The sequence below is a fragment of the Rhinatrema bivittatum genome, chromosome 2 (assembly GCF_901001135.1).
Source record: "Rhinatrema bivittatum chromosome 2, aRhiBiv1.1, whole genome shotgun sequence".
NCBI classification, from domain to species: Eukaryota; Metazoa; Chordata; class Amphibia; order Gymnophiona; family Rhinatrematidae; genus Rhinatrema; species Rhinatrema bivittatum.
In genome coordinates, this window is record NC_042616.1 from 32152781 (window position 1) to 32177351 (window position 24571).

At 44.8% G+C, this 24571-nt stretch overlaps 2 protein-coding genes across 2 annotated transcripts in view; both read left to right on the forward strand.

Moving 5' to 3' along the window:
• The window catches only part of LOC115083767 (gastrula zinc finger protein xLCGF3.1-like), a 165364-nt gene extending 142056 nt beyond the window's left edge, over positions 1 to 23308 (forward strand). Inside the window, exons 3-4 of the mRNA XM_029587785.1 lie at positions 17195 to 17308; positions 21191 to 23308. Of these exons, the coding sequence (XP_029443645.1) occupies positions 17195 to 17308; positions 21191 to 21999 (923 nt within the window). The 3' untranslated portion in view covers positions 22000 to 23308. The remainder of the gene's footprint in view (positions 1 to 17194; positions 17309 to 21190) is intronic.
• Positions 12253 to 24571, forward strand: part of LOC115083760 (oocyte zinc finger protein XlCOF6-like) — a 136015-nt gene continuing 123696 nt past the window's right edge. Inside the window, exon 1 of the mRNA XM_029587766.1 lies at positions 12253 to 12386. Within this exon, the coding sequence (XP_029443626.1) occupies positions 12363 to 12386 (24 nt within the window). The 5' untranslated portion in view covers positions 12253 to 12362. The remainder of the gene's footprint in view (positions 12387 to 24571) is intronic.

Genomic DNA, 24571 nt, shown 5'->3' on the forward strand with positions numbered 1-24571 from the left:
GTGGCAGCAGCATATATTCATCAGGAAGGCATATTTGTTTTTCCCTATCTAGATGATTGGTTAGTGACCAGCCCCTCCAGGATGGAAGTCCTTGTATGGCTGGGTCAGATGATCCAGCTTCTCCAGTCTTTGGGGTTTGTCATCAGCTTCAGCAAATGAAATCTGATCCTCTTAGCGGGGATTAACTGGATCCTCTTGGAGTGGAGGAGTAGCCCAGTGGTTAAATTAGTGGGCTACGAACCAGGGAAACCAGGGTTCATATCCCACTGCCGCTCCTTGTGACCTTGGGCAAGTCACGACTCCCTCCATTGCCTCAGGTACAAAACTTACTGTAGATTGTAAACCCTCTGGGGACAGGAAAATACCTGAATGTAATCTGCTCTGAAGAGGCTGAAAGGCAGAATATAAATCTAAACCAAACAACTAGGGGCCTGGATAGACTCAGTCAAGGAGGGCAACCTGCTTGTCGACCTTGGTGCATAAGTTTATAAAAAAAACAAAAACACTCTACAGCTTGTTCAGCGCTGGTTATCCTGGGTCATATGGTAGCTGTTGTCCAAGTGGTTCAATTCATGCACCTTTACAGAAGATCTCTCCAGTGGTCACTTCAAATGCAGTGGGACCAGCTTCAACAGCTCTTGTCGCTTCCTATCCGAGTACCAGTGGGATTAAGGTCATCTCTTCAGTGGTGGCTGAGAATGGCAGTTTTCTCAATAGGCTCTCCCCTGAGGATCCTCTCACAACAAGTAATTCTGGTGGCAGATGCCTTCACTATCGGCTGGGGTGAACACATGAGCCCTCATCAGACCCAAAGAATGTGGTCTTGCATAGACCCAACTCCCAGATAAGCTTCCTGGAGCTAAGGGCAATTTGTTATGCTCTGCAAGCATTATCTCACCTCCTTCAAAACAGACAATCAGGTGGCAATGTTTTATGTGAACAAACAAGGCATAACAAGTCCCTGGATTCTGCCAAGAGGCTCAGAGAATTTAGGGATGGGCTGTGAATCACGGAGCTTACCTTCAAACCACTTAACTCCTAAGAATATCCAACACACTGGTGGATCATCTCAACTAGAGTTTTCATCCTCACTAGTGGTAATTTGGACCAGGATGCTGCAGACAACCTTTTTGTCCAATGGTATCAACTGACTATAGACTTCTTTACATCAAAGGAAAATCAGGAAATAGAGAATTTTTTTCCATTCTTCCAAGCAAGTTCAGATTCATAGAGGACACTTTTATGCACAGACAGGATATAGGTGTTGTGTATGCTTTTCTGCCAGGACAGTTCAGAAAGCGATTCAAGATCTTGAAGAGATGATTCTCATGCAACAGCCTGGACCATGCAAGTTTGGTTCCCCTATTTGATTCAACATATTGTTTATCCACCAATTCCACTGGAAGAAGAAGGCTGCTTACAACATCAGAACCTTCCTCATCTCAACCTGAAGGCATGGAGATTGTACGCTCATTGATCACTCCATGGGTAGTGCCCAAGGAGGTGGAAGATGTTATGATTTCTGCAAGAAAGTCTTCAACAAGGAAATCATATGCATCTAAATGGAAAAGGCATCATGCTTGGATCCTTACAATTGCCATCCTAAGGACATAGACAGGAAACCGATCTCTGTTCACTCATTGGTCTTGTTAAGATACATAGCTCATGGGTGGGCTCAGCGAACCACTGCACTTAACTGACGCTGCAGTGACTTGCCAACCCAACCCCACTGATGGCTCTTTGCAGTCTGTCTGCTGGCGACGCTGTCCATGCCTTAGCGGTGTGGGATGCTGCCATGCTGCCACGATCATAGCTTTCTCTGTCTAAGGCATGTGTGCATGCACAACTCAAGCCACTATCTTACTGACTTTTTCCCCAAAGCTGCATGCTCACAGAGGTGAGAGAGCCCCTACATACCTTAGACTGTGAAAGGGCTATAACTTATTATCTGCAAAGGACTCAACCCTACCATCAAGCTTTCCAGCTGCTTCTTTCTTATGTCCAATAGGCTGGGGAGAGCAGTAAGTGAATGAACTCTAACTAGTTAGCAGATTGCATTTTGTTATGTACTGGCTGGACTTCAGATAAAGCAGCCAACGCTCATCAAGTGTGAGCAATGATGACGGTGACTTATTTCAAAACTGTCCCTTTCAAAGACATCTGCAAAGCTGCAGTTTGGTCATCTATTCACACCTTCATGTCTCACTGCTGTCTTTAAGAACATAAGAACTTGCCATTCTGGGTATGACTGAGGGTCCATCAAGCCCAGCATCCTGTTTCCAACAGTGGCCAATCCAGGTCACAACTATGCAGCAAGATCACAAACAGTAAATAGATCCCACACTGCTATCACGCAGTGGTAAGCAGTGGCTATTTTTTTTTTTTAAATGTACTTGGTTAATAACAGTTTATTGATTTCTCCTTCAGGAATTTTTCCAAACCATTTGTAAATCCAGCTATGCTAACTGTCTTAACCGTGTCGTCTGGTAATGAATTCCAGTGCTTTATTATGCATTGAGTGAAAAGAATTTTTTTCTCCAATTTGTTCTGAATGTGCTTCCTCACTAACTTCAGGGAATGCCCCCTAGTCTTTGTATTTTTTGAAAGAGAAAATAACCAATTTACATTTACCCATGGATATCATGATGCAGTGAGCACGGGAAAACGTCTTTCACGGGAGCTCCGGTGCCATCCCTGCATGTCAGAGATTTTTGCAGCCCTTCCTCGCTGAACAGCTAAAGAAAACACTGGGCCGGATTTTAAGAGGTACGCGCGGGCGTACATTTGTGCGCGCAACTCGGCGTGCACAAATGCACGCCCGATTATATAACATGCGCGCGCATGTATAAAATCCGAGGTTGGCGCGCACAAGGGGGTGCACCCTAGTGCACCTTGCACGCGCCGAGCCCTAGAGGAGCCCTGATGGCTTTCACCATTCCCGAAATCGGAGCGGCCTTGGAGGGAACTTTCCTTCCACCCCCCCACCACTTCCCCTCTCTTCCCCTACCTAACCGGCCCCCACCCCTACCTACACCCCCCCCTCATTTTTGTTTTACAAGTTGCGCCTGCCTCTGGGCAAGGCGTAGGTTGCACGTGCTGGCCAAGTGCCTGCGCGTGATCCCCCGGATTAGCAGCCCTACGAAGGCCTCTGGCCATGCCCCTGCCCTGCCCTGTACTGTTCCCGCCCCGCCCCTTTTTTTCAAGCCCCGGGACATACGCACGTCCCTGGGCTTGCGCACGTCGCCGGGCCTATGCAATATGGGCTCGGCGCGCGTAAGGCTTTTAAAATCTGCCCCACTGTGCAGATAAAAGAATCTATGGACAAATATATGGTACCAAAACCGCTGCCGATGATGGCAACACATATAAGTAAACTGAAGGAGAAAGAAAGATCCAAAGTGCCTGAGGACAAAATGGCCAATGGAGAAGGAGAGGCAGACAGAAAAACTTTGAATATTTTTATTTATTTTTTTTTATTTATTCTATTTTATATTCCACCAGTTCCAAATCCAAGGCAGAATACAGCTTTTACATTCATAAATTCATCACATAATACATAAAAATAAACATATATTAAAACCATTAATAAAATTAACACAACATCTAAAATTAAACAAACTTAAAAACTCCAATTGCCGAGCTTACTGCAGCAGTCGTGGCAGCACTGGAGAGTCCATTTAATAAAAATCGAATGAAAATCCAGCTGAAGTCCAATCCTCATTATTGGATGTGGGGAAAAGAGTCACGGAAACAGAGAACAGGATTTCAGTGCTTGAGGACGGCAATCATGACCCTAGTGACGCAGCTACAGGAAGCCCAACGCTTAGTAACGCAACAAGCTGCAAAAACTGACAAACTCGAGAACCGTTTAAAGAGGAACAACTTACATTTCATGGGCCTGTCTGAGACTATCCCTGAGCATGAGCTTGCTTCGGCGTTGGAGACGGGGTTACCTCAGGCAGTGGCCAACTGAAGCCTTGGCGGGTGGCGCATGCTCACTCTATTGGCCTGAAGCTGCCTCAACAGATCTGACCGAGGGTGGTGATAGCTCGCTTTTTTGAATAATGCCCATAAATTTCAACTTCTGCAAGAGAAAGAAAGAAGCTACCTACCAAAATGGGAAAGTTCTGCTGTACTTTCAAGATTTCTCCACGGAGGTAGTCTCGCGGCACAAGAAGAAGGAAGAACATCCGCTTTTCCTTACTGTTTCCAGCCCGGCTAACAGGGTGGGCAAACGGCAAAATTCTACCTGCAGATTCCCTTGATGCAGCAGAGAAGGCTGTAAACAATCTGCGCAATTCCACATCTGCAGGGGGCTGACGGCTGGATGTCAGGAAGGTTTCACCGTGGTCAGCTGCAGTATACAGTAATGTACCGTGATCTCCATGAGCACTCTCTTCAAGTTTAAAGAGTCATGAGGAGGAGCAGTACTTCACATTGCTGACTGCTCCACAGTGTGGGTTTTGACGTTTACAATACTTTGTTGCTTCGTTCTGACATATCTTTAATTAGAATGCATTAAAACTGCTGGTCTAAAGGGATGGCACCCAAACGTACTGGCGACCTCTGAGCTCTAGAAAGAGCTGTAGATTATGGTATGGTTTTGATGTGTTGGGGGGAGGGGGGGAGGGGAAACTGAGGGAGATAAAGGTCATTATCTTGTGCCTATTGGGATCAACCAGATATTTGCGCTGTAGGATGGCGTAACCAAAATGGTTGATATAGGGGGGGAACCGCCACTTGCAGTGGGACAGGCAGATCTCTCAATGATATGGAAATGATTTGGGTCCACTATACCATTGGATTAAGTTTCTCTCATGGAATGAGATGGGATTAGGGACGCCTATTAAGCAGGGAGAAAAGTATTATCTCATCTCCATAGGCTAAAAGGGGATATTGTCTGTTTGCAAGAGATGCATGGATCTAATTTGGAACATATCAAAATGGGTGGTAAGTGGGTGGGGCAGGTTTTCTAATGCAAATGGCTCCTCGAAAAGTTGTGGGGTTGCAATTCTAATATATGAAACTATAGATTTTCATCTACACTGAGAGATTAAGGACTTGAGAGGTAGGTTTATAATTCTTCCAGGTTCCCTAATGGGTAAAAAAGTCATTCTGGCCTCCACTTATGCCCACAATTCTTATGAACGTTTCTAATACAATGGCCAAATTGGTGAAGATGGGCAATTCTCCTATTTTTCTAGGTGGAAATTTGAATTGAATTGTTGACCCTGCGTATGACAAATACCCGATTAGATATAAGATGCCAGCGAGTACCAGAAAGGGTATACCTTTTTCGTGCTAACATTTTGCATATGGTAGATGGCTGGAGGCTGCTGAATCCCATGACAAAAGACTACACCCATCACACACATTGCACATTCTGCATCCACATGCATAGATTACATTTTAATATCGGACAAACCTTTCCATGGGTGACTCGGGCTACGATAGAAAACCTGGCAATTTCAGACCACACCCATTTCTTGCCAGGTGAATTAGACCCAAAAAGAGAGCCAATTAAAGTTATAGGGGATGCTCCCAGAACTATCTCAGGATGCACTATTTCCTGAATTTTTACAGGATAACTGGCGATTATTCGCTCAAGCAAATGCTCAGCATATTGATAATCCTGTATTGTTCTGGGAAACTACAAAGGTGGTCTTAAAAGGTGAAATAATTAGTTATGTGAAATCTAAGCAAAAACGAATAAGAACATAAGAAATTGCCATGCTGGGTCAGACCAAGGGTCCATCAAGCCCAGCATCCTGTTTCCAACAGAGGCCAAACCAGGCCAGAAGAACCTGGCAAGTACCCAAACACTAAGAAGTTCCCATGCCACTGATGCAATTAATAGCAGTGGCTATTACCAAAGGGGTAGATTTTAAAAGGTGTGGGCGGGAGTAGATTTGTTCGCGCAACCTGGCGCGAACAAATCTACTCCCGATTTTATAACATGCGCGCGCAAGGCTGCGGAAAATCTGCAGCCTGCGCGCACCGAGCCGCGCAGCTGTCCTCCGTTCCCTCCGAGGCCGCTCCAAAATCGGAGCGGCTTCGGAGGGAACTTTCCTTCCGGCCCCTCCCACCTTCCCCTCCCTTCCCCTATCTAACCCACCCCCAGCCCTAACTAATTCCCCCCTACCTTTATTTTACAAGTTCCGCCTGCCTGCACCGGCCAGCTGCCGGCCAGCCATATCCGGTCTGGGGGCTGGTCCGGAGGCCGTGGCCATGCCCCCGGAACGCCCCTGGGCCGGACCCACGCCTGCGGCCCTGCCCCGGAACGCCCCGATGATGCTGTGACACGCCCCAACACGCCCCCTCCCCCCCAGGAAAGCCCCGGGACTTACACGTGTCCCGGGGTGTGCACAGGGGGTGAAAGGGGCAGCTTTCGGGGGTTACATGAAAATCTACCCCTAAGTAAACTTGATTAATAACCGTTTATGGACTTCTCCTCCATGAACTTATCCAAACCTTTTTTGAACCCAGCTACACTAACTGCACTAACCACATCCTCTGGCAACAAATTCCAGAGCTTTATTGTGCATTGAGTGAAAAAGAATTTTCTCCGATTAGCCTTAAATGTGCTACTTGCTAACTTCATGGAGTGCCCCCTAGTCCTTCTATTATTTGAAAGTGTAAATAACTGATTCACATCTACCTGTTCAAGACCTCTCATGATTTTATAGACCTCTATCATAGTCCCCCTCAGCCGTCTCTTCTCCAAGTTGAACAGCCCTAATCTCTTCAGCCTTTCCTCATAGGGGAGCTGTTCCATCCCCTTTATCATTTTGGTTGCCCTTCTCTGTACCTTCTCCATTGCAACTAAGATTCTGCTACTCTGTTCCCAATTAAAGCAATGCAAATCTGCCTTGAATGCTAATCCTTCGGTCAGCTAAGACAGTTTCATAGGCTACAAACAGTTATGAATGACTTGTTGCAACAAAGAGCATATTCATCATTGCGGTATATTAAATTTAAATTTTATTGCTGTGGGAACAAGGCAGGAAGAATGCTGGCAGATGTCATGAGAGAGCAGCGAACCTCAAAATTTATTAATGCTTTGAGGGATAACAAGGGGCACACTGTTAACGATTCAAAGGAGATATCTCAAATTTTTGTGAATTTTTATCAGACTCTCTGTAAGGCAGATCCCATTGATACCAGTGAAATCGCTGAATTTTTCAAAGTACCCGAGTACGAACGTTGGATCAGAGGGATCCTAATCGAGTGAAATGCTCCTATAACAATATCTGAAGTGTTTTGGGCCATTAAATCACTTCCCTTCCCCGAATCTCCAGGACCTGAGGGTCTAGACATGTTTTTACACATTTATTTTATTTATTTATTTATTTAACATTTTTATATACCGATAGCCATTTACACATCGTACCGGTTTACATATAACAGAATAGAGGGCCGCTGCGGAGGTAGGTCCTTTACATGAAACGAAGAACAGAACAGCAACAGATAAACATCAAAAAAACTTTGGTTAAGCATTTAAAGTAAAAATTTGGTATAACATAAATAGATAAGTGGTATAACATAAATAGATAAAAAGTGGATTGCTGAAGTTAAAGTGACATATTTGCATGGTAGTTATTTGAAGAAGGCGTAGAAACAGTACTCTGCTTTGGAAAATGGTTTGTGAAGCAAGTGAAAGGAAGTAAAGTCAGGAAAGGGGAGAGAGAGGAGGGGAGAAATTGGAAAAGAGACAGGGAGGGGAATGAAGGGGGGAAGAGACGGGGGTGTTAAAGGAAAAACAGAGATGGAAAAGAAAAGGGGGGAAGAGACGGGGGTGTTAAAGGCATGTAATATTATGTTTGGATCAGACGAAATAATAAGGAAGGGGGGGCGCCAAAGAATTTGTTTAGGTGTAGGCTTGTTGAAACAGCCAAGTTTTTTATTTGTTTTTTTTTTTTAACTTGGGTGTGACCTTGTGACATCTTTAGGTCTCAAACCCATTAAGGGCCCTCTTTGAAACCATGTGTGACGTGGGTGTTATGCCAGCATCTCTGAAGGAGGCAGTTATAGTAGTGAGTCCGAAGAGTGGCAAGGACCCTCTACCTCCAGCCTTACATAGGCCTATAATCGCTGTTAAATTTAGAGATTAAAATCCTTCTGACGATTCTAGCTAACGGATTGAAATTCATCCTCCCAAAACTAATTAGTAAAGGTCAAAAGGGATTGGTGCATGGACGACGTTCCTCGGTAAATAGCGGGAGGGTATAACGCAGCGTTGTCTCCATGCCATGCTGGTAAGGTTTGCAACCCCGTGATTGTGAGCTGTGACGCTGAAAAGGCTTTTGACAGGGTGGCACGGCCTTATTTATCTGAGAGTTTACGTGCGTTTGGATTTTCTGGCAGAATACTGGAATATATTCTACCTTTATACTCTAATCCATCTGCTAGAATTAGTGTTAATGGTTTTCTCACGGACAAGTTTAACTTACATAGAAGCACGAGACAAAGCTGCCCACTTTCCACTTTATTGTTTATACTCGCTGTGGAACCTTTTATATGTAATCTTACATTTACCCATTCTATTCCACTCATGATTTTATAGACCTCTATCATATCCCTCAGCCGTCTCTTCTCCAAGCTCTTCAGCCTTTCCTCATAGGGGAGCTGTTCCATCCCCTTTATCATTTTGGTCGCCCTTCTCTGCACCTTTTCCAATTCAACTATGTCTTTTTTTTTTAGATGCGGCAACCAGAATTGTACACAGTATTCAAAGTGTGGTCTCACCAAGGAGCGATACAGAGGCATTATGACATTTTCTGTTTTATTCTCCATTCTTTTCCTAATAATCCTAACACTAATAAATTTTTGACTGCTGCCACATGCTAAACTGAAGATTACAATGTATTTGTCCACTATGATGTCCAGATCATTTTTCTGGGTGGTAACTCCTAATATGGAATGGAATGCTCTGCCCTCAAACCTCCGCCTTGAATCATGCCCAAATAAATTCCATAAAATCCTAAAAACCTGGCTTTTCCACCAAGCCTTTCCTGACTAACCTTGCTCCTATCCTCCTCTCTCCCTGCGTCCCCTGTAACCTTCTTGCCCCCCCTCTGTAAATAGTATCCCTCCTATACCCTCCCACCCCACCCTGTGTATATAGCTCCCGCCCTACACCCCCCCTCCCTTTGTATATTGCTCCCCCCCTCTCCCCCCCCCCCCCATTTTTTAACTATTGCCTCGGGCTTCCTGTTAGAGCCCTCCTAATTCTTGTTTATGCTGTTATGCTGTTGTTATCCACGCCCACATCCCTGTTCTATGTATTTTCTACCTGCTGTTATAATGTAAACCGATATGATGTGTATTTTAATGTTGGTATAGAAAATCTGTTAAATAAATAAATATGGAACCTAGCTTTGTATAACAGCAGTGTGGGGGGTTATTGTTCCCTGTGTGCATCACTTTTCCCTTGTCCACATTAAATTTCTTTTGCCATTTAAATGTCAGGTCTTACGGTCTTGCAAGATCCTCCTGCAATTTTTCACAATCCGCTTGTGATTTAACAACTTGGAATAATAACATATCATCTGCAAATTTGATCATCACTTCACTTGTTGTTCTCCTTTCCAAATCATTTATAGATATATTAAAAAGCACCAGTCCCAGTACAGATCCCTGAGGCACTTCACTGAGAAAACTGACCATTTAGTCCTATTCTCTGCTTCCTATCTTTTAACCAGTTTGCAATCCATAATAAGACATCGCCTCCTATCCCATGACTTTTTAATTTTCTCAGTAGTTTCTCATGCAGCACTTTGACAAACGCCTTCTGAAAATCCAAATGGCTCACATATATCCACAGGCTCACCATTATCCACATGTTTATTAACTCCTTCAAAAAACGTAGCAGATTGGTGAGGCAATATTTCCCTTTTGTAAATCCATGCTGGCTGTGTCCATTAAACCATGTCATCTGATATGTTTTGTGATGTTTTTTCTTTAGAATAGTTTCCATTGGCACTGAAGTCAGACTCGCTGGTCTATAGTTTCCTAGGTCACCTCTAGAGCCCTTTTTAAAGATCGGGGTTACATTGGTCACCCTCCAGTCTTCAGGCATGTTGGATGATCCCAATTACAGGTTAAAAATGACCAGTAACAGATCTGAAATTTCATTTTTTTAAGTTCTTTCAGAACTCTGGCGTTTATACCATCTGGTTCAGGCGATTTGCTACCGTTTATTTTGCAAATCTGCCTTATTTCATCTTCCAGCAATTTGTATTAGTTCTTCTAAATCATCACCAATGAAAACAGTTTCTGGAACAGATATTTCCCCACAACCTTCTACCCGTATACAACTGTACTCCAGTGTACCTTCAATGTATCTCACAACAATCAACCCAATCGTATCACTGGTAAAACTATCAACATTTACTGGTCACTGCCAAGTGTTATATGTAGGCCTCTCACTCACAGGGTCTGCATAGCATATCAGACTCCTACTTAGGTACAAGGCCACCTTACTTTAATTGTAATATTTTTGTTAGAATTTTTTAAATTTTTTTTGCACATTAAAACTGCCTCGTATCAGTTCTTCAGTAGAATTTTCATATATTATATTCCAAAGGTACGGGAGAAACAATAACTACTTATCTCGCCAATTTTGGTTAGTCACCCGACACGCGCGTGTTTCGAACCAACGGTTCTGCTTCAGGGGAATTTTTCTTCCGTATCCTGTCTCAAAGACGAACTTCTGGGTTTCCATTCCGCAAGTTTGAGGCGTCCATCTCTCTTTTCTTGGCTCGATTACCACGATTTTAAATATTGCCGCGGCAAGGAAGCCGCGGCAAGGAAGCCGCGGCAATATTTAAAATCGTGGTAATCGAGCCAAGAAAAGAGAGATGGACGCCTCAAACTTGCGGAATGGAAACCCAGAAGTTCGTCTTTGAGACAGGATACGGAAGAAAAATTCCCCTGAAGCAGAACCGTTGGTTCGAAACACGCGCGTGTCGGGTGACTAACCAAAATTGGCGAGATAAGTAGTTATTGTTTCTCCCGTACCTTTGGAATATAATATATGAAAATTCTACTGAAGAACTGATACGAGGCAGTTTTAATGTGCAAAAAAAATTTAAAAAATTCTAACAAAAATATTACAATTAAAGTAAGGTGGCCTTGTACCTAAGTAGGAGTCTGATATGCTATGCAGACCCTGTGAGTGAGAGGCCTACATATAACACTTGGCAGTAACCAGTAAATGTTGATAGTTTTACCAGTGATACGATTGGGTTGATTGTTGACAGATATTTCCCCAACATCCTCTTCAGTAACCACTGAAGTAAAATGATGCCCTTATCTTCCCTAAGTGCTCCTTTAACCCCTTGATCTTCTACCGGTCCAACTGACTTGCAGGCTTCCTGCTTCGGATATATTTAAAAAAGGTTTTATGTGTTTTTTTAACCTCTAAGGCCAGCTTATTTTCAAAAAAAGTTTTTTAGCCCGCCCAGGGGCAGATTTACGGAAAATATCAGCCCAGAGGATTTTTTCAAAATCAGCCACATATTTGACATCTATTGATACCACTGTAGAAGGGTGAACTAGTAACTCGAGGTGAGGTTTTGGTGGAGGTCTAGGGTTTGGGGGGCAGTTTTACATGCACAAGCAGAGGGTACCAACAGCACAGTACACAGCAGGGAAGATTTGATGTGATTTGGAAGGAGGAAAGGGACACCCAAGAGGAGATTTCTACAGTGTCCCTTTCCTCCTTCCAAATCACATCAGATCTTCACTGATGGGTACTGCCCCCTCTGACTGTGCATGTTAAACTGCCCCTCCCCCCACACCCTCCCTACTACTGCCCCTTCTCATTGCTTAGCACTACTCGATGCAGGGCTTTTTTTTTTTTTTTTTTCAAGGGTCACTTGCTGGTAGGGAGTACCAGCACCTTTTTCCTCCACTTGCATCTCAGTACCGGTAACTTTTCTTCCAGAAGGAAAGCACTGCACGAATACCCATAAGAGAGACTCCGTGCTCCATCGAGCTTGCGATCCAGTCCAGAAAAAAAGCATACAGAATAAATAAGGGAGGGAGGTAAGAGAGAGGATCGGCCGCCTCCTAGCTGAGAGACGAACCTGCCCTGGATGGGTGGGTGCCCCCTCCTGGCATAGAGTTGGTTGGCAGCTGTGACTGTAACCAGAGTCTCAGCAGCTTTTTTTGCCAGTCCCAAGATGGCGCCTGCATGAGATCCTGAGACCACGGGGCATCCAGTAAATTAATCTGTGCAGATCCCGCCTCCCATCTCCTCCCTCCTAACCCGGAACATTTCCTGCAGCTTCTCTGCAAGCCTCAGCCATTGAGAGAGAGAGAGAAGCAGAGCCTGAAGAAAGCGAGAGAAGGGAGAGAGCATGGCCGAGGCAGAGCCTGCACAGGTAGGAGGGGCAGAGGGGGAGCAGGCAGAAACACTTCTGGGCAGAGACAACTTTTTCAGGGAGCTTTGCCTGCACTTATGAAAAGGGAGGAAAGGTTCTTGCAGGATTTAGGAACTCTTGTGTGAATTCCCTGCTGGATTGGGGCTAAAATGTTTTAGCTGACAGGGAATTTTTCTTTTATGCTTTTCACACTTATCTTTAATTTTTTTTTTTTTGTAAATTTTAAATCTGTTTTTTTTTTCTTTTTGTGTCTTTGCCTTTGTTTTTACCACTATTTCTATCATATAACATTTTTAGGGCATAGTTTTAATCTGCAGGGTTTGCCCCAATTCTCAAAGGGAATCTTACTATGAGTACAAGGTACCTGCGGTCACTTGCAGCCTCCTTTCTCCATGGCAAAGAACCTGCGCAGATTTGAAAATGCAGCCATCGCAGGTTATCTTCCTCTCCCTGTCTTGTATGCTGCTTTGAGCAGCATTTGATTGGAAAACTGGTTTACGATTTAAATTGGTGTGGGTAAAGTGCATGGCATGCCCTGTGGAGCACCCCGTGCAGTCCTAGCGCCTTATGGATGGAAATTTTTGGATGCTTTACCCTCAAAGCTTTGCAAATTGCCCCCGCTGTAGCGCTCTTACATGTACACAGCACTGTACAGGCACACGTAAGAACTTACAATCTCTCTCCTTTTCCTTCCTCGCACCTTTCCCACCCCCCACCTCGTCTTAACCTCTTCCACTGCCCACGGGCACTCTCGCCCCTCTCCCTCCTGGCACACTAGCACAGGGCCTGGTAACACAGGGAAGCTCTCTGGCCTGCAGCATTTCCTAGTAACCGAGTAGATGATGGCAGAAAAAAGACCCAAGGGGGTCCATTCCGTCTGCCCGGCAAACTTTTGTGTTCTTCCTTTTTTTTGTTGATTTTTATTTTTAGGGTGTAAGTGTTGATCTGTGCAGGTCGCCCCATGCAGAAATGTTACATCAAAAAGGTTTATTCAGGTTAAGCTCTTTCTTCATTGCCAGCCTTTAGTCTCTAGAGATCTTTTGTGTTTCTCCCACACCTTTTTTAAATTCCGTGACTGTACTTGTCTTCACCTCCTCGGGGAGGGCATTCCCTGCAGCCACCTCCCTTCCTGTGAAGAAATATTTCCTGATGCTGTTGCTGAGTCTCTCCCTCCCTTTAGTTTTCCAGCCTCCTTTCCATCAGAAGAGGTTTGATTCTTTGCACCATTAATTCCTGTTAGATATTTCAGAGTCTATCTGTCTCTTCACATATTTAGATCCTTCAGTCTTATCTCATAAGTCTTCCGGTGCAGACCCCTCGTCGTTTTCGGATGCCGTTCTCTGGACTTCCATCCTGTCTCTATCCCTTTTTGTGACGAGGTCTCCAGAACCGAGCACAGTACTCGCCAGGTGAGGCCCCTCAACAAGGACCTGTACCAAGGGCATCTAGCGCTTTCTTTCTCCTGCTGGTTATATTCCTCTCTCTGTGCAGCCTGGCATCCCCTCTGTGCTTAGACACCGCCTTGTCACATTGCTTCGCTGCCTTCAGATCATCAGACGCTATCACTCTGAGGTCCCTTTCCCAGTCCGTGGAGATCAGTTTTTCACCCCCCCCCCCCCCCTTTGGAAGTCTGAATCCCGAATTCATGACTAGGCACTTCTTGGCATTAAATCCCACCTACCACACCTTCAGCCACCTGCCGAGTTTGCTTACATCACTTTTCATTCTCTCTGCTCCTTCAGATACTAAGATCTGTTACAGATCCTAGTACCATCTGCAAATAGACAAACTTTACCTTCTTATCCCTTCCATTGTATCGTTCACAAAGGTGTTAAACGGAACTGGCCCAGAATCGGTCGCTGAGGCTCTCCACTTATCAACCTTCTCAGAAGAGGTTCCACTTATGACTACCGGCTGTCGTCTGTCATGGAACTCACATGCCAGCTGGTCCTAGAGCTATCTCCAGATGTGCCAGAAAAGATCATTTTTTAATATTTTAGAAACTTTAGAGGCAGTGTGTCAGGAGTTTGTGCTGCTGTGCCTGAGGCTGAGTGGGTGCTGAGCGGGTCCCTCTTCCTGTTCCAGGTCCCTGTAACCTTTGAGGACGTCGCTGTCTATTTCTCTGAGGATGAGTGGGAGATGTTGGAAGAATGGCAGAAGGAGCTTTACAAGGAGACCATGCAGGAGAATTATGAAGCTCTGACATCGCTGGGTAAAGATGATTTTATTGTTCCATTATTAGAGGTTGTACAGTGAAATGTTTTGAATGCCTTCACTATAGGGTAACAAGACATTTTAGCTGACGTATTCCCAGTCTCTTGCACTTAAACATCCGGTGGGTAGTGGGGAGAGTCCAAGCGCTTGCTTTCTGATTGCTTGCTAATCTCGCTGGCATCTGAAGTGGTAACGGAGTTGCAGAAAGCCACTCGCTGTACACAAAACTCCCAACGGTACGGCCAGAAGATCCCAAACCGGAAAACCCCTTCTTCTGCCGTGGGACTCTCATATCAAAGGCATTAACAAGAGGGCACATTCGAAAGGGAATAAAAAAAGGTCTCAGATGCCTCCTGGGGTCCTCGCCTAGCAGGAATGCCAACTGGTAGGCCGATGTAATGAGGCGCGCACGGTGTTTACCCGCGGTCGTGCGCACGTTTTTCTGTGCGCAAATGTTACTTCCGATGCAGCAAGGAGTTCTGCGCACAAGCAAACATGCAAGAAAATCCGCGCGGCCTGCTTAGCACCCCCGCGTGGAAATCCCGTGCGAACGAAGGCGTTAACTTGTAAACTATTTCCACTACCACCACCACCCCCCCATCTACCCGCAGGGCAGAGAGAGGGGGCCCTGAATTAACTCAGGTTTTTCATAGCGCTGCAAACTTTCCTCCTGGTGGGAGGTGGAGAGAGGTTTTTCCAGTGCTTGTGTCGGTCTACGGGCAGATGCTGGACCTCCGGCGCTGGGATCTGTAACGGGGGGAGGTCCATTCGCAGAAAACGTGCTTCGTGCGCACGAGGCGGGTGTTCCGCGTATAAATGTGCTTCCTGCGCACAAAGCACGATTTCTGTGCTGAAAAGCAGTTTTTTGTGCTTATAAATCACCTCTGAGGGAACACCCTCCGCCCCGGGTTAAAATGCACTGTCAGCCTGCGGTGAGCGTACATCTTAACTCGGGCTTGCGCGCACGTGTCCCGCTCTGCGAGCTCTTTAAACTCCCGATGCGTTAGCATGCCATTAGCTTACTGCATCGGGAGTTGCAAAAGGATTGTGACCTGCGTTAAGAAACCGTGCGCTGAACTTCAGCGTACAGTTTGAACCCGCACCTTATTGCATGCGCCCACGGACTCATAGTTTTTATAGAAGCAGAACGAAGGCCCTCTGAAGTCGGTATCGTAGTCTGCTTGGGAACCAATGACTATTTACGTACACACAGAATCGGTGCAATATAGGGGGGAGTACAGGAACACAGGGGAAGAGACTTACAAGGCAAAAACATCATATTTTTTTTTTAGGTATACTCTCTTCATGGCAAGGTGAAAGAACTGATACATCAGTAAACTTCAATACATGGCTGAAAACCTGCCATAAAGAAGAGCATTTTAGATATTGGGGGCTGGTGTCCTATTTGGAATAAGAAAAGGCTATGTTTAACCATGAAAGGAAATAGGATCCTAGGTGAGAGATTCAGACCACACAAGCAGGTATTTAAACTACTAGAGTGGCATAGAGAAGTTTTAATAGATTTGGGCTGTCAGCCCCCAGTGAACAAGTGACGTCAGTGGAATAAAACATAAAGGTGAGGATCTGGCCAGGCTACCCTTGAGCAATGGGGTGGATGAGGGAAGGAGGTGAGAGGCTGTACAGAGTGTAGAGAGGAGGAGAAATCTCCGGAAGGCTGTTTGAAGTCTGGGGAATGAAATTCAGGGTCTGCAAGCCTGATTGGCAAATGCGGGTTTAGATGTCGATGCAGTCAGAGAGACGTAGTTTGAGTCCCAGGAATGTGATGTAACCCTGCCAGGCTACGACCTGCTCAGAAAGGAGAGAGGGATGAGGAAAGGACTCTCCCCCTCTGGGTTATCTTGGATAGGGGGAGTTTGTACTTCCATCTGTACTGGTGCAGTCTATAATCCTCTGATACCGGTGGAAGAACTGGACAGAGAACTGGGCAGAGGCATCCAAAAACTGGGAACAAAGCAGATGATGTTCGTAGAGGAATTTTAACCTGCCAGATGGGGACTGGACCGTGGCATTTGTGGAACAGGATAGAAGTAGAAAGATACCGGGCTCCCTTCAAGCAGCTGTCCTCAGACTAATGATGATGGAACTCACGAGGGAACTGATTCTTACAAATGCCCACAGGGGCAGCCCCTGAGCACCGGTGATCATCAGATGGTATTGGTCTGAGCCAGGGCTGAGAGCTCAAGCAGTGATACTGCCTTACCTCTGGCCTGGTGCCGCTAGCTGGAATTGCTGCTGGACTAGGCCATGCTCCTCTGTGACCTCGCCCGCCGGCTCTGATAAAGGGGTAAGCGACTCCCTGTCCCCTCTGGACACTTCTGCTCGGGGTTTTCAGGATTCTCTAATGAACAGGCATGAGATGACTTGTAGGCCCATTGCTTCAGTTGTATGCAAATCTAGCTCATGCATATTCTTTAGGGATATCCTGAAAATCCAGCTGGATTGGGTGTCAATGGAGGAGGACGGAAGGTAGAACTACTGTGCACGTTCACAATGAGCCTGGCCCAGGGCAAATGTCTGTTCAGTTTCCTTTAATTTAGGAGAAACCTAATGTAATGCTTTTTGTCTTGGCACAGGCCCTTCATCTGGGAAACCTTCTCTGATATCAAAGATCGAGCGCGAGGAAGCTCCTTGGGTCGGGGAGCAGCAGGACCCAAGAGACAGGAGAAGACTGGAAAGCTCCTGGAAAGGTGAGGGAGAGCTCAGGGACAGGAGAGGACCCTGGGGCAGCCTGGAGGCACCTCCCTCTCTCTGTTTGAATGGGGGGGAGGGGGGGAGAGGAGGAGGCTGGCTGGACTTGTCTTATTTTTAAAGGATTTTCTCCTTGGTGGTTTTTTCTACCTGTCGTCTCTGTTGAATTCCAGAGGTTTGGCTGAGCATCGGCTATCACGTGATGGGGAAAATGTAGAAAATGGTGACAAATGGGCCACAGGTGACTGTTTATAGCGATTCTACCCCTCCAATCCCCTCTTTCCTCCAGGAGGATCCACCGCGATCCTCCCGGCTGACACCAGAAACGTCCTCCGTTCCAGCAGCGATCTGTACCTCAGGTCCAAGGCTCTGACAGCAGCCGGGCGACACCCACGTGTCTGCACATCCTACCACACAAACATTCCCACCGCTCCCTCTCCCCTCTATCGTGAACTTCTCTGGCATGAGCCTGACGTCTGGAGCCCCCGGGTGGATCTGCGCCTGCAGGATCAGAACGAGAAGGGATTGAATGGAGGGGGGGGGGGACAGCTTTTTGGGGGATCTGAAGAGAGAAGCTGATCTCTGGTGGATATAAGCTGGTGCAGATTTTAAGGGAACTCGTAAAAGGGCAGAGAAGAACCTGGCCCGCTTGTTAGCTTCTCACGTAGGAAAGGAAAAGACTCGAGCATTCTTTGCTTAGCAAAAAACCGGCTGAGCCCAGGAGAAGGGGAACTCGGCCAGGAGGCGTGGCAAACGATAATGGAACAACGGGGGCCACCAGCTGTGGCTTTAAATGGTGACACGAGCCAGTGCTATAGATAGCAACGTAGAAGTGATGTCCGAAAAGGACCACCCGGTCTGCCCAGCAAGCCCATGGTAGCATCTGCCGTGCCATACAGGTCACCTCCAGACCATCAGAGTCGGGGCTCTTGTTGGCTGCTGATGGACAGGTTCATCGATTAGCGAAAAGCGGCAGAATCCAGGAGGGGACAGATGCTTTAATCTGACTTTTGGCCGAAGGGTAGGCTTTCGTATATATTCCTGCCTTGGCCTCCAACAGGCAAAAGGATAAACAGGAGAGAAGATCAAACCTCCAGGGGTGATGATATTGGTTGCAGAAATCAGGGGGTTGCTCTGGCATGGTCCGGTTCTGATAGAAGACCCCCCCCATCTCCTTGTTTCAGCCTTTCCCTTGAAAGGGCATGGCGGCGAAGCAGGGGGTACCCCAGGAGGGCGTGACAACCAATTTGAAAGCTCGTGAGAATCCAACCTGGTCGACTACATTAGAGTTTGAGGCTATGTGAGGCTTACGATCCGGAGAATAGAATTTCTCTATGGAAGGCAGACATCTAGCACATTCTTGACTTCTTACAGAAGGGTTTGACTAAAGGCTTAGCACTCAAGCCTTTGAGTTGTAGGTGGTGGCCGTATCCTGCTGCAGGGGCCGCATTAGGGGAGCCCAGGCAGCTGCACATCGGGACATGGTGTGTTTTTTTAAAAAGGGGTGCAGCATATTCGACCACCCTTCGGTGTTATTTCAGCAATGGGTTCAACAGGTGGCAATGGCAGCTGGGTGCGAAATTGCTTATTGGTGGCACAAGCCTACAGTTCCTTCATTAAGAGATGTATGTGTCAGGCTTGGTAAGAGTATTTTATATGGGAAAATTAACAGCTCTGCAAAACGACAGGGTGGTCAGATTTGAGGAAATCTGGCACCCCTACTTACAATGGAAATCTAAGCTGTCCATCTGATTGTTCGATTTGGGCTGCTGCTGTGGGTGGGATTGGGCCTATCTTGGTTTTGGCTCTCCCTGGGATGGAGGGAGGATTGATGGTAGAATAACATAGTTTACCTGGAGTGATTTATTCTCACCTACTACTATCTTTTGGGGTCCATATGCTTTGTATCGGCGAAGTCCTTCTTGGGTACTCGTCGTCACCGGCACATATATACATACATGTGCTCTGTATGGAGGTCCGGTCACCACAGGGATTTTGAGAGGAGGGAGGGTGGGGGTTTTAATAATGGAAATTCAGCATTTGAGTGATTAGTTTTATTTTCTTGTAGCCTGTCAATGGCAATGTCTTACAGAAATATCTATATGGTTTTAAGGCACTGTATGTTATCATTGTGCCATGGTTCACATCTTTTGTTCAATAAACAAAAAAAAGGAAGCCATCTTTTTGACATATATACTCCATGCTAGAGGAACGCCAGTGGTGCTCCATGAACGCTCTACGAGCGTGCGGGCATCTTCCTGGGCAGAAGCATTGTCGCTTTCTCCAGGGCTACCTGGTCATCCCTGCGCTCGTTTTCCCCGATCACTATAGGCTTGGATGTACAGGGAAAGGGAAAAAAAATGGCCTTTGGGTCTGGGGTCTTTAAGGCAGCCCTGTCTTCATTCTGCCCAGCGTAGGGGAAGCTTTTGTATCTCCCAGGTGTAATGGGCTGAACCAGCAGGTGAAAATGAAGGTAAAATTGTACTTAACCTGATGATTTTCTTTCCTTGAGTAATTCTAGACCAGTCCAAGCCAAACTCAGGAATACAGAGGCCAGAGTTGCTCAGGGTAGTCCAACACGTTCTCTCCCTTTGCCCTTTCTTGAGAGAGGGGAATTATCATCAAGGGATGGAAAACATTTTAATATGAGTATATGTAAGGAAGGAAAAGGGTAAGAACGGCTACTCGTCCGGTTGCTTTGACATTAGGCTACTGGGAAGGGCCTGTGGCCACTCCCCTCTTATAGCCGAGAATGAGGTTATGAAGAGGGTGTGTCCTCTGTCGCCGGCAACTGAGGAGCAGGGAAACCCCAAGTGTAAATGGGCTGGTCTAGCAGGACTCAAGGAAAGAAAATTATCAGGCAAGTACAATTTTCCCTTCTCTGCTATCTGACATTAAGGCACTGGCCATTAAGAGTATCGAGGTAGAACCCCCTTGTGCTCCTGCAATGGGTCCCCTGCTGGGCAGGTCCCGGGCAGCTGCCCCTTTCATCCTTAAGACCTTGAATGGCCCTTCCTCAGAGACCCTACCTATATATCTCCGTGACCGCTGAGCCTCTAGCAGTTAAAATACATAACGCATCATCTTGTAAAGAAGGAAGTCATCCGAATGCAGTTAGACTATAAGACTTGCAGTACTAGGGTCAGACCAAAGGTCCTTCAAGCCAAGTATCCTGTTTCCAACATTGGTCAATTCAGGTCACAAGTACCTGGCAGGACCCCAAAGGGAAGTTAGATTCCATGTTGCTTATCCCAGGGATAAGCAGTGGATTTCTGTTACTCCACCTTAATAATGGTTTATAGCCATTTCTTCTAGGAACGTGCCCAAAACGTTTTTAAATGCAGCTACACTAACAGCTTTTACCACATCCTCTGGCAATGAATTCCAGAACTTAATTATGCGTTGAGTGAAAAAAATGTTTTTTCTTATTGGTTTTAAATGTATCGCCTAGTAACTTCAGTGTGTGTTCCCTGGTAGTTGTACTTTTTTGAAATTGAGGAAATCTCCAGTTTAATTTGGTCTCATTCCACTCCACTCATTTATTTTATAGGCTTCTATCATACCTCCCCCCCCCTTAGCCATCTCTTCTCCAAGCTGAAGAGTCCTAACCTCTTTTTAGCCTTTCTTCATAGGGGACTCGTTCCACCCCATCCATAAATAATGAATATGATAAGAATTTTTATCTCATTCCTATTAATTATATGACAGTGGCTATGTTGGATTTAATGGTTTGTCCAAACAAAACTCCATTTCTTTCTGAAAACTCTTTGTTGGAGTAAAACATTGCACATTCAGCTCTGAGGGTCTGAATATGGAGCCTGAGAACTTTCCTATGCCCCCAAGATTTGAAATAACATCTCCACTTTTTCTCTTTTATCCAGCAGGTTATGGGATCCATCATGAAAATAAGAAACACCAGGCGGGATGTGCTGCAAACCAGGAAATCCACAAGATGCTCCCAGAGAAGGACAAAGATAAGTTTATCCATGCATCAGAGGAGAGAAGAGACTGGGGAAAAGAGTCTGAATCAAGGGTCTGCAAAAGAGAGAATTCACATTTATGTATGGAGTGTGGTAAAAGTTTTACTTACAAATCACAATTAAAAGTACACCAGAGGATCCATTCAGGAGAAAGACCATTTACATGTCCCGCTTGTGGTAAAAGCTTTAATCAGAAAACATATTTAAAAGTACACCAGAAGATCCATTTGGGAGAAAAGCCATTTACATGTCTGGATTGTGGTAAAAGCTTTATTCTGAAATCAGATTTAAAAATACACCAGATGATCCATTCCGGAGAGAAACCATTTACGTGCCCTGATTGTGGAAAAAGCTTTAATCGGAAAACATATTTAAAAGTTCATCAGAGGATTCATTCAGGGGAGAAACCATTTACATGCCCATATTGTGGTAAATGCTTTAATCGGAAATCAAATATAAAAGTTCACCTGACTATTCATATGGGAGAGAAACCATTTACCTGTCAACAGTGTGGTAAAAGCTTTAATAAAAAGTCAAATTTAAAGACCCACCAAAGGACCCATTCAGGAGAGAAACCATATCCATGTCCAGACTGTGGTAAAAGCTTTAATCAGAAGTCACAATTAAAACCACACCAGAAGATTCATTTGAAAGAAAAGCTATTTACATGTCCAAAATATGGTAAAAGCTTTCATGGGAAATCAATTTAAAAATGCACAAGATGATCCAAATGGGAGAGGAAGCAGATCAAAGAGGGAAAACAGGAGAGAGATCAGGAGATGGAGAAGCTGGAAGTTGAGCTCCTGACTTGTATGGAAATAAATCTGTATCCTGGGATCCACAAGCGGGAAAAACTGCCTAAGATAAACCTGACACCCAAATGAAAAACATGATCAATAAAATCAACAAGGCCATAATATTCATAAAGGGACCATCTACTGATATCACAGAAATAAACCTGGTACAATATGGTGCAGCAAAAACCATTACTGAGAGAGTCCTATGTGTAAGGACACAAGAGCAGAAGCAGCCTCCTCCATGGGGAAAAAATGATTAGAGGAAAAAAATAAACTCATTCCATGTCGTGAGGACATGAAAAATTCAAAATTCCAAGATGCAGTAGCAAAAGATCTTAACTTCACATACTTCAATAATAAACCTGAAGTAGCAGGAGAAACACACAAGCTCTAGGGATATGAAGAAAATTAAAATATTTAGACCGAACCCAAAGCAGTTCCTATAGAGAATCCTATAGGGAACTAGGAAAGGCCATTACTGCAGTTAAAACAGCACCAAACAAAGCTGAAACAGAAGAATTCTAGAGAAATGTATATGAGCATCCTGTAGAGTGTAACAGAGAAGCAGAATGGTTACCCAGCACACAGGGCCAGGCTTACATCTAAACTATGGAATGGCCTGAAGTAACAATGAGAGAGAGCTGGAACCCAGGTTATTAGGGTCCCTGGCCTAATGGGGTACCCAGTTTCTGGCTCAAGCACTTAACATCTCATCATGAAAATCAGGTAAAGGAAGAACACTTCTCCTTCCCAAGGGAGATCAAAGCAACATCCCTAAAAGTTTAATGTGCTTCTCTGCAATCTACAAGCTGTTCACGGCAGTACATGCAGATAGAATATATTATTACAAGTAATAACATCATGGCGACAGAATAAAAGGTAACAAAAGAATGCATATGGAACCAAGGACTATTTGATACTGAATAAAGCAATCGTGACCCAGGTGTAAGACAGGTGACAACCTCAGTACAGCATGGATAGATCATAAAAAGGTTTTTCAGAGTATCTCACACTCTTGGTCAATAAATTGTCTTGAAACGTACAGACTGACTGAGTGCATCAAGTTTACCATGAGAATGTGGCAGACTGCATTCCATCTGAATTAAGAACATAAGAACATGCCATACTGGGTCAGACCAAGGGTCCGTCAAGCCCAGCATCCTGTTTCCAACAGTGGCCAATCCAGGCCATAAGAACCTGGCAAGTACCCAAAAACTAAGTCTATCCCATGCTACTGATGCTAGTAATAGCAGTGGCTATTTTCTAAGTCAACTTGATTAATAGCAGGTAATGGACTTCTCCAATCCTTTTTTAAACACAGCTACACTAACTGCACTAACCACATCCCCTGGCAACAAATTCCAAAGTTTAATTGTGCGTTGAGTGAAAAAGAACTTTCTCCAATTAGTTTTAAATGTGCCCCATGCTAACTTCATGGAGTACCCCCTGGTCCTTCTATTATCCGAAAGAGTAAATAACCGATTCACATTTACCCATTCTAGACCTCTCATGATGGACAATATGTTCTTCCTAGTATCAAAATCCAGCGAAGAATATTTCAAGGAATTTCCCTTTCACCACTCGGATTTTGCCTATCGCTCAATCCTCCGAGTATTATTATTAACTCTTTGCTCCACAGATTTCACTTTGCTTCCACAGACCATTGTGCCTGCTGTTTTGCGGATGACTTGAAGCTTTGAAGCTCCTGTGATAATAATTTAGTAGAAAACTCAGAGTAACGAAGAGCTTCTCAGATGACATGGATACATGAACCATGGCAACCTTCCGTAAGGGAAAATGAATCAAAAACTGAAAACGTCTCTCTGATGGAAGACTGTTGAGCAAATGAACTTTGAGCAGGAGAGCATATATAAACCTTTAGGGGTAGATACAGGTACAGCAGTTCAGCACAGGTTGCTGAGAGAAAAGACCAATAAAGAATAATCTAGGAGACTGAAATTGATTTGTAGAAGCACCTTAATAACATGAAATAGGATGCAAGCTATCAATCGGCTTGCAATTTCCCACTCTTCTATACTTTTGGAATAGTAGACTGGCCCAATAAAGTTGGATGTAAAAACAAGAAAACTTTTCCATGTCCATCAAGTAAGCTATAAGAATCTGTGTATGCTGAGAAAGCTAAAGACAGTGTGGGCCTTATAGACATACATTATACATATAGATCTGTTTTTATAGGCCTTCTAGCATACATAACAGCATCAACAAATCGCAGTGAGCATTCAGCACTCCAATCTGCAAGTGATTTGTTTAAATATTTGGGGTTTTTTTAACTTTCTCTTTATTAATTTCAAAATAATACAAGAAATTTTTCTTTAAGAAGATAAATGGGCATAAAACAAAGAAATATTATCAAATCATCATAAATAGAATATTTCCAACGTTAGTTCACAATAAGGGGGAGAATAATAGGAAATAGACAAAACTAAAGACCAGAATTAATTTTAAGAGCTTGCCTAGGAATCTA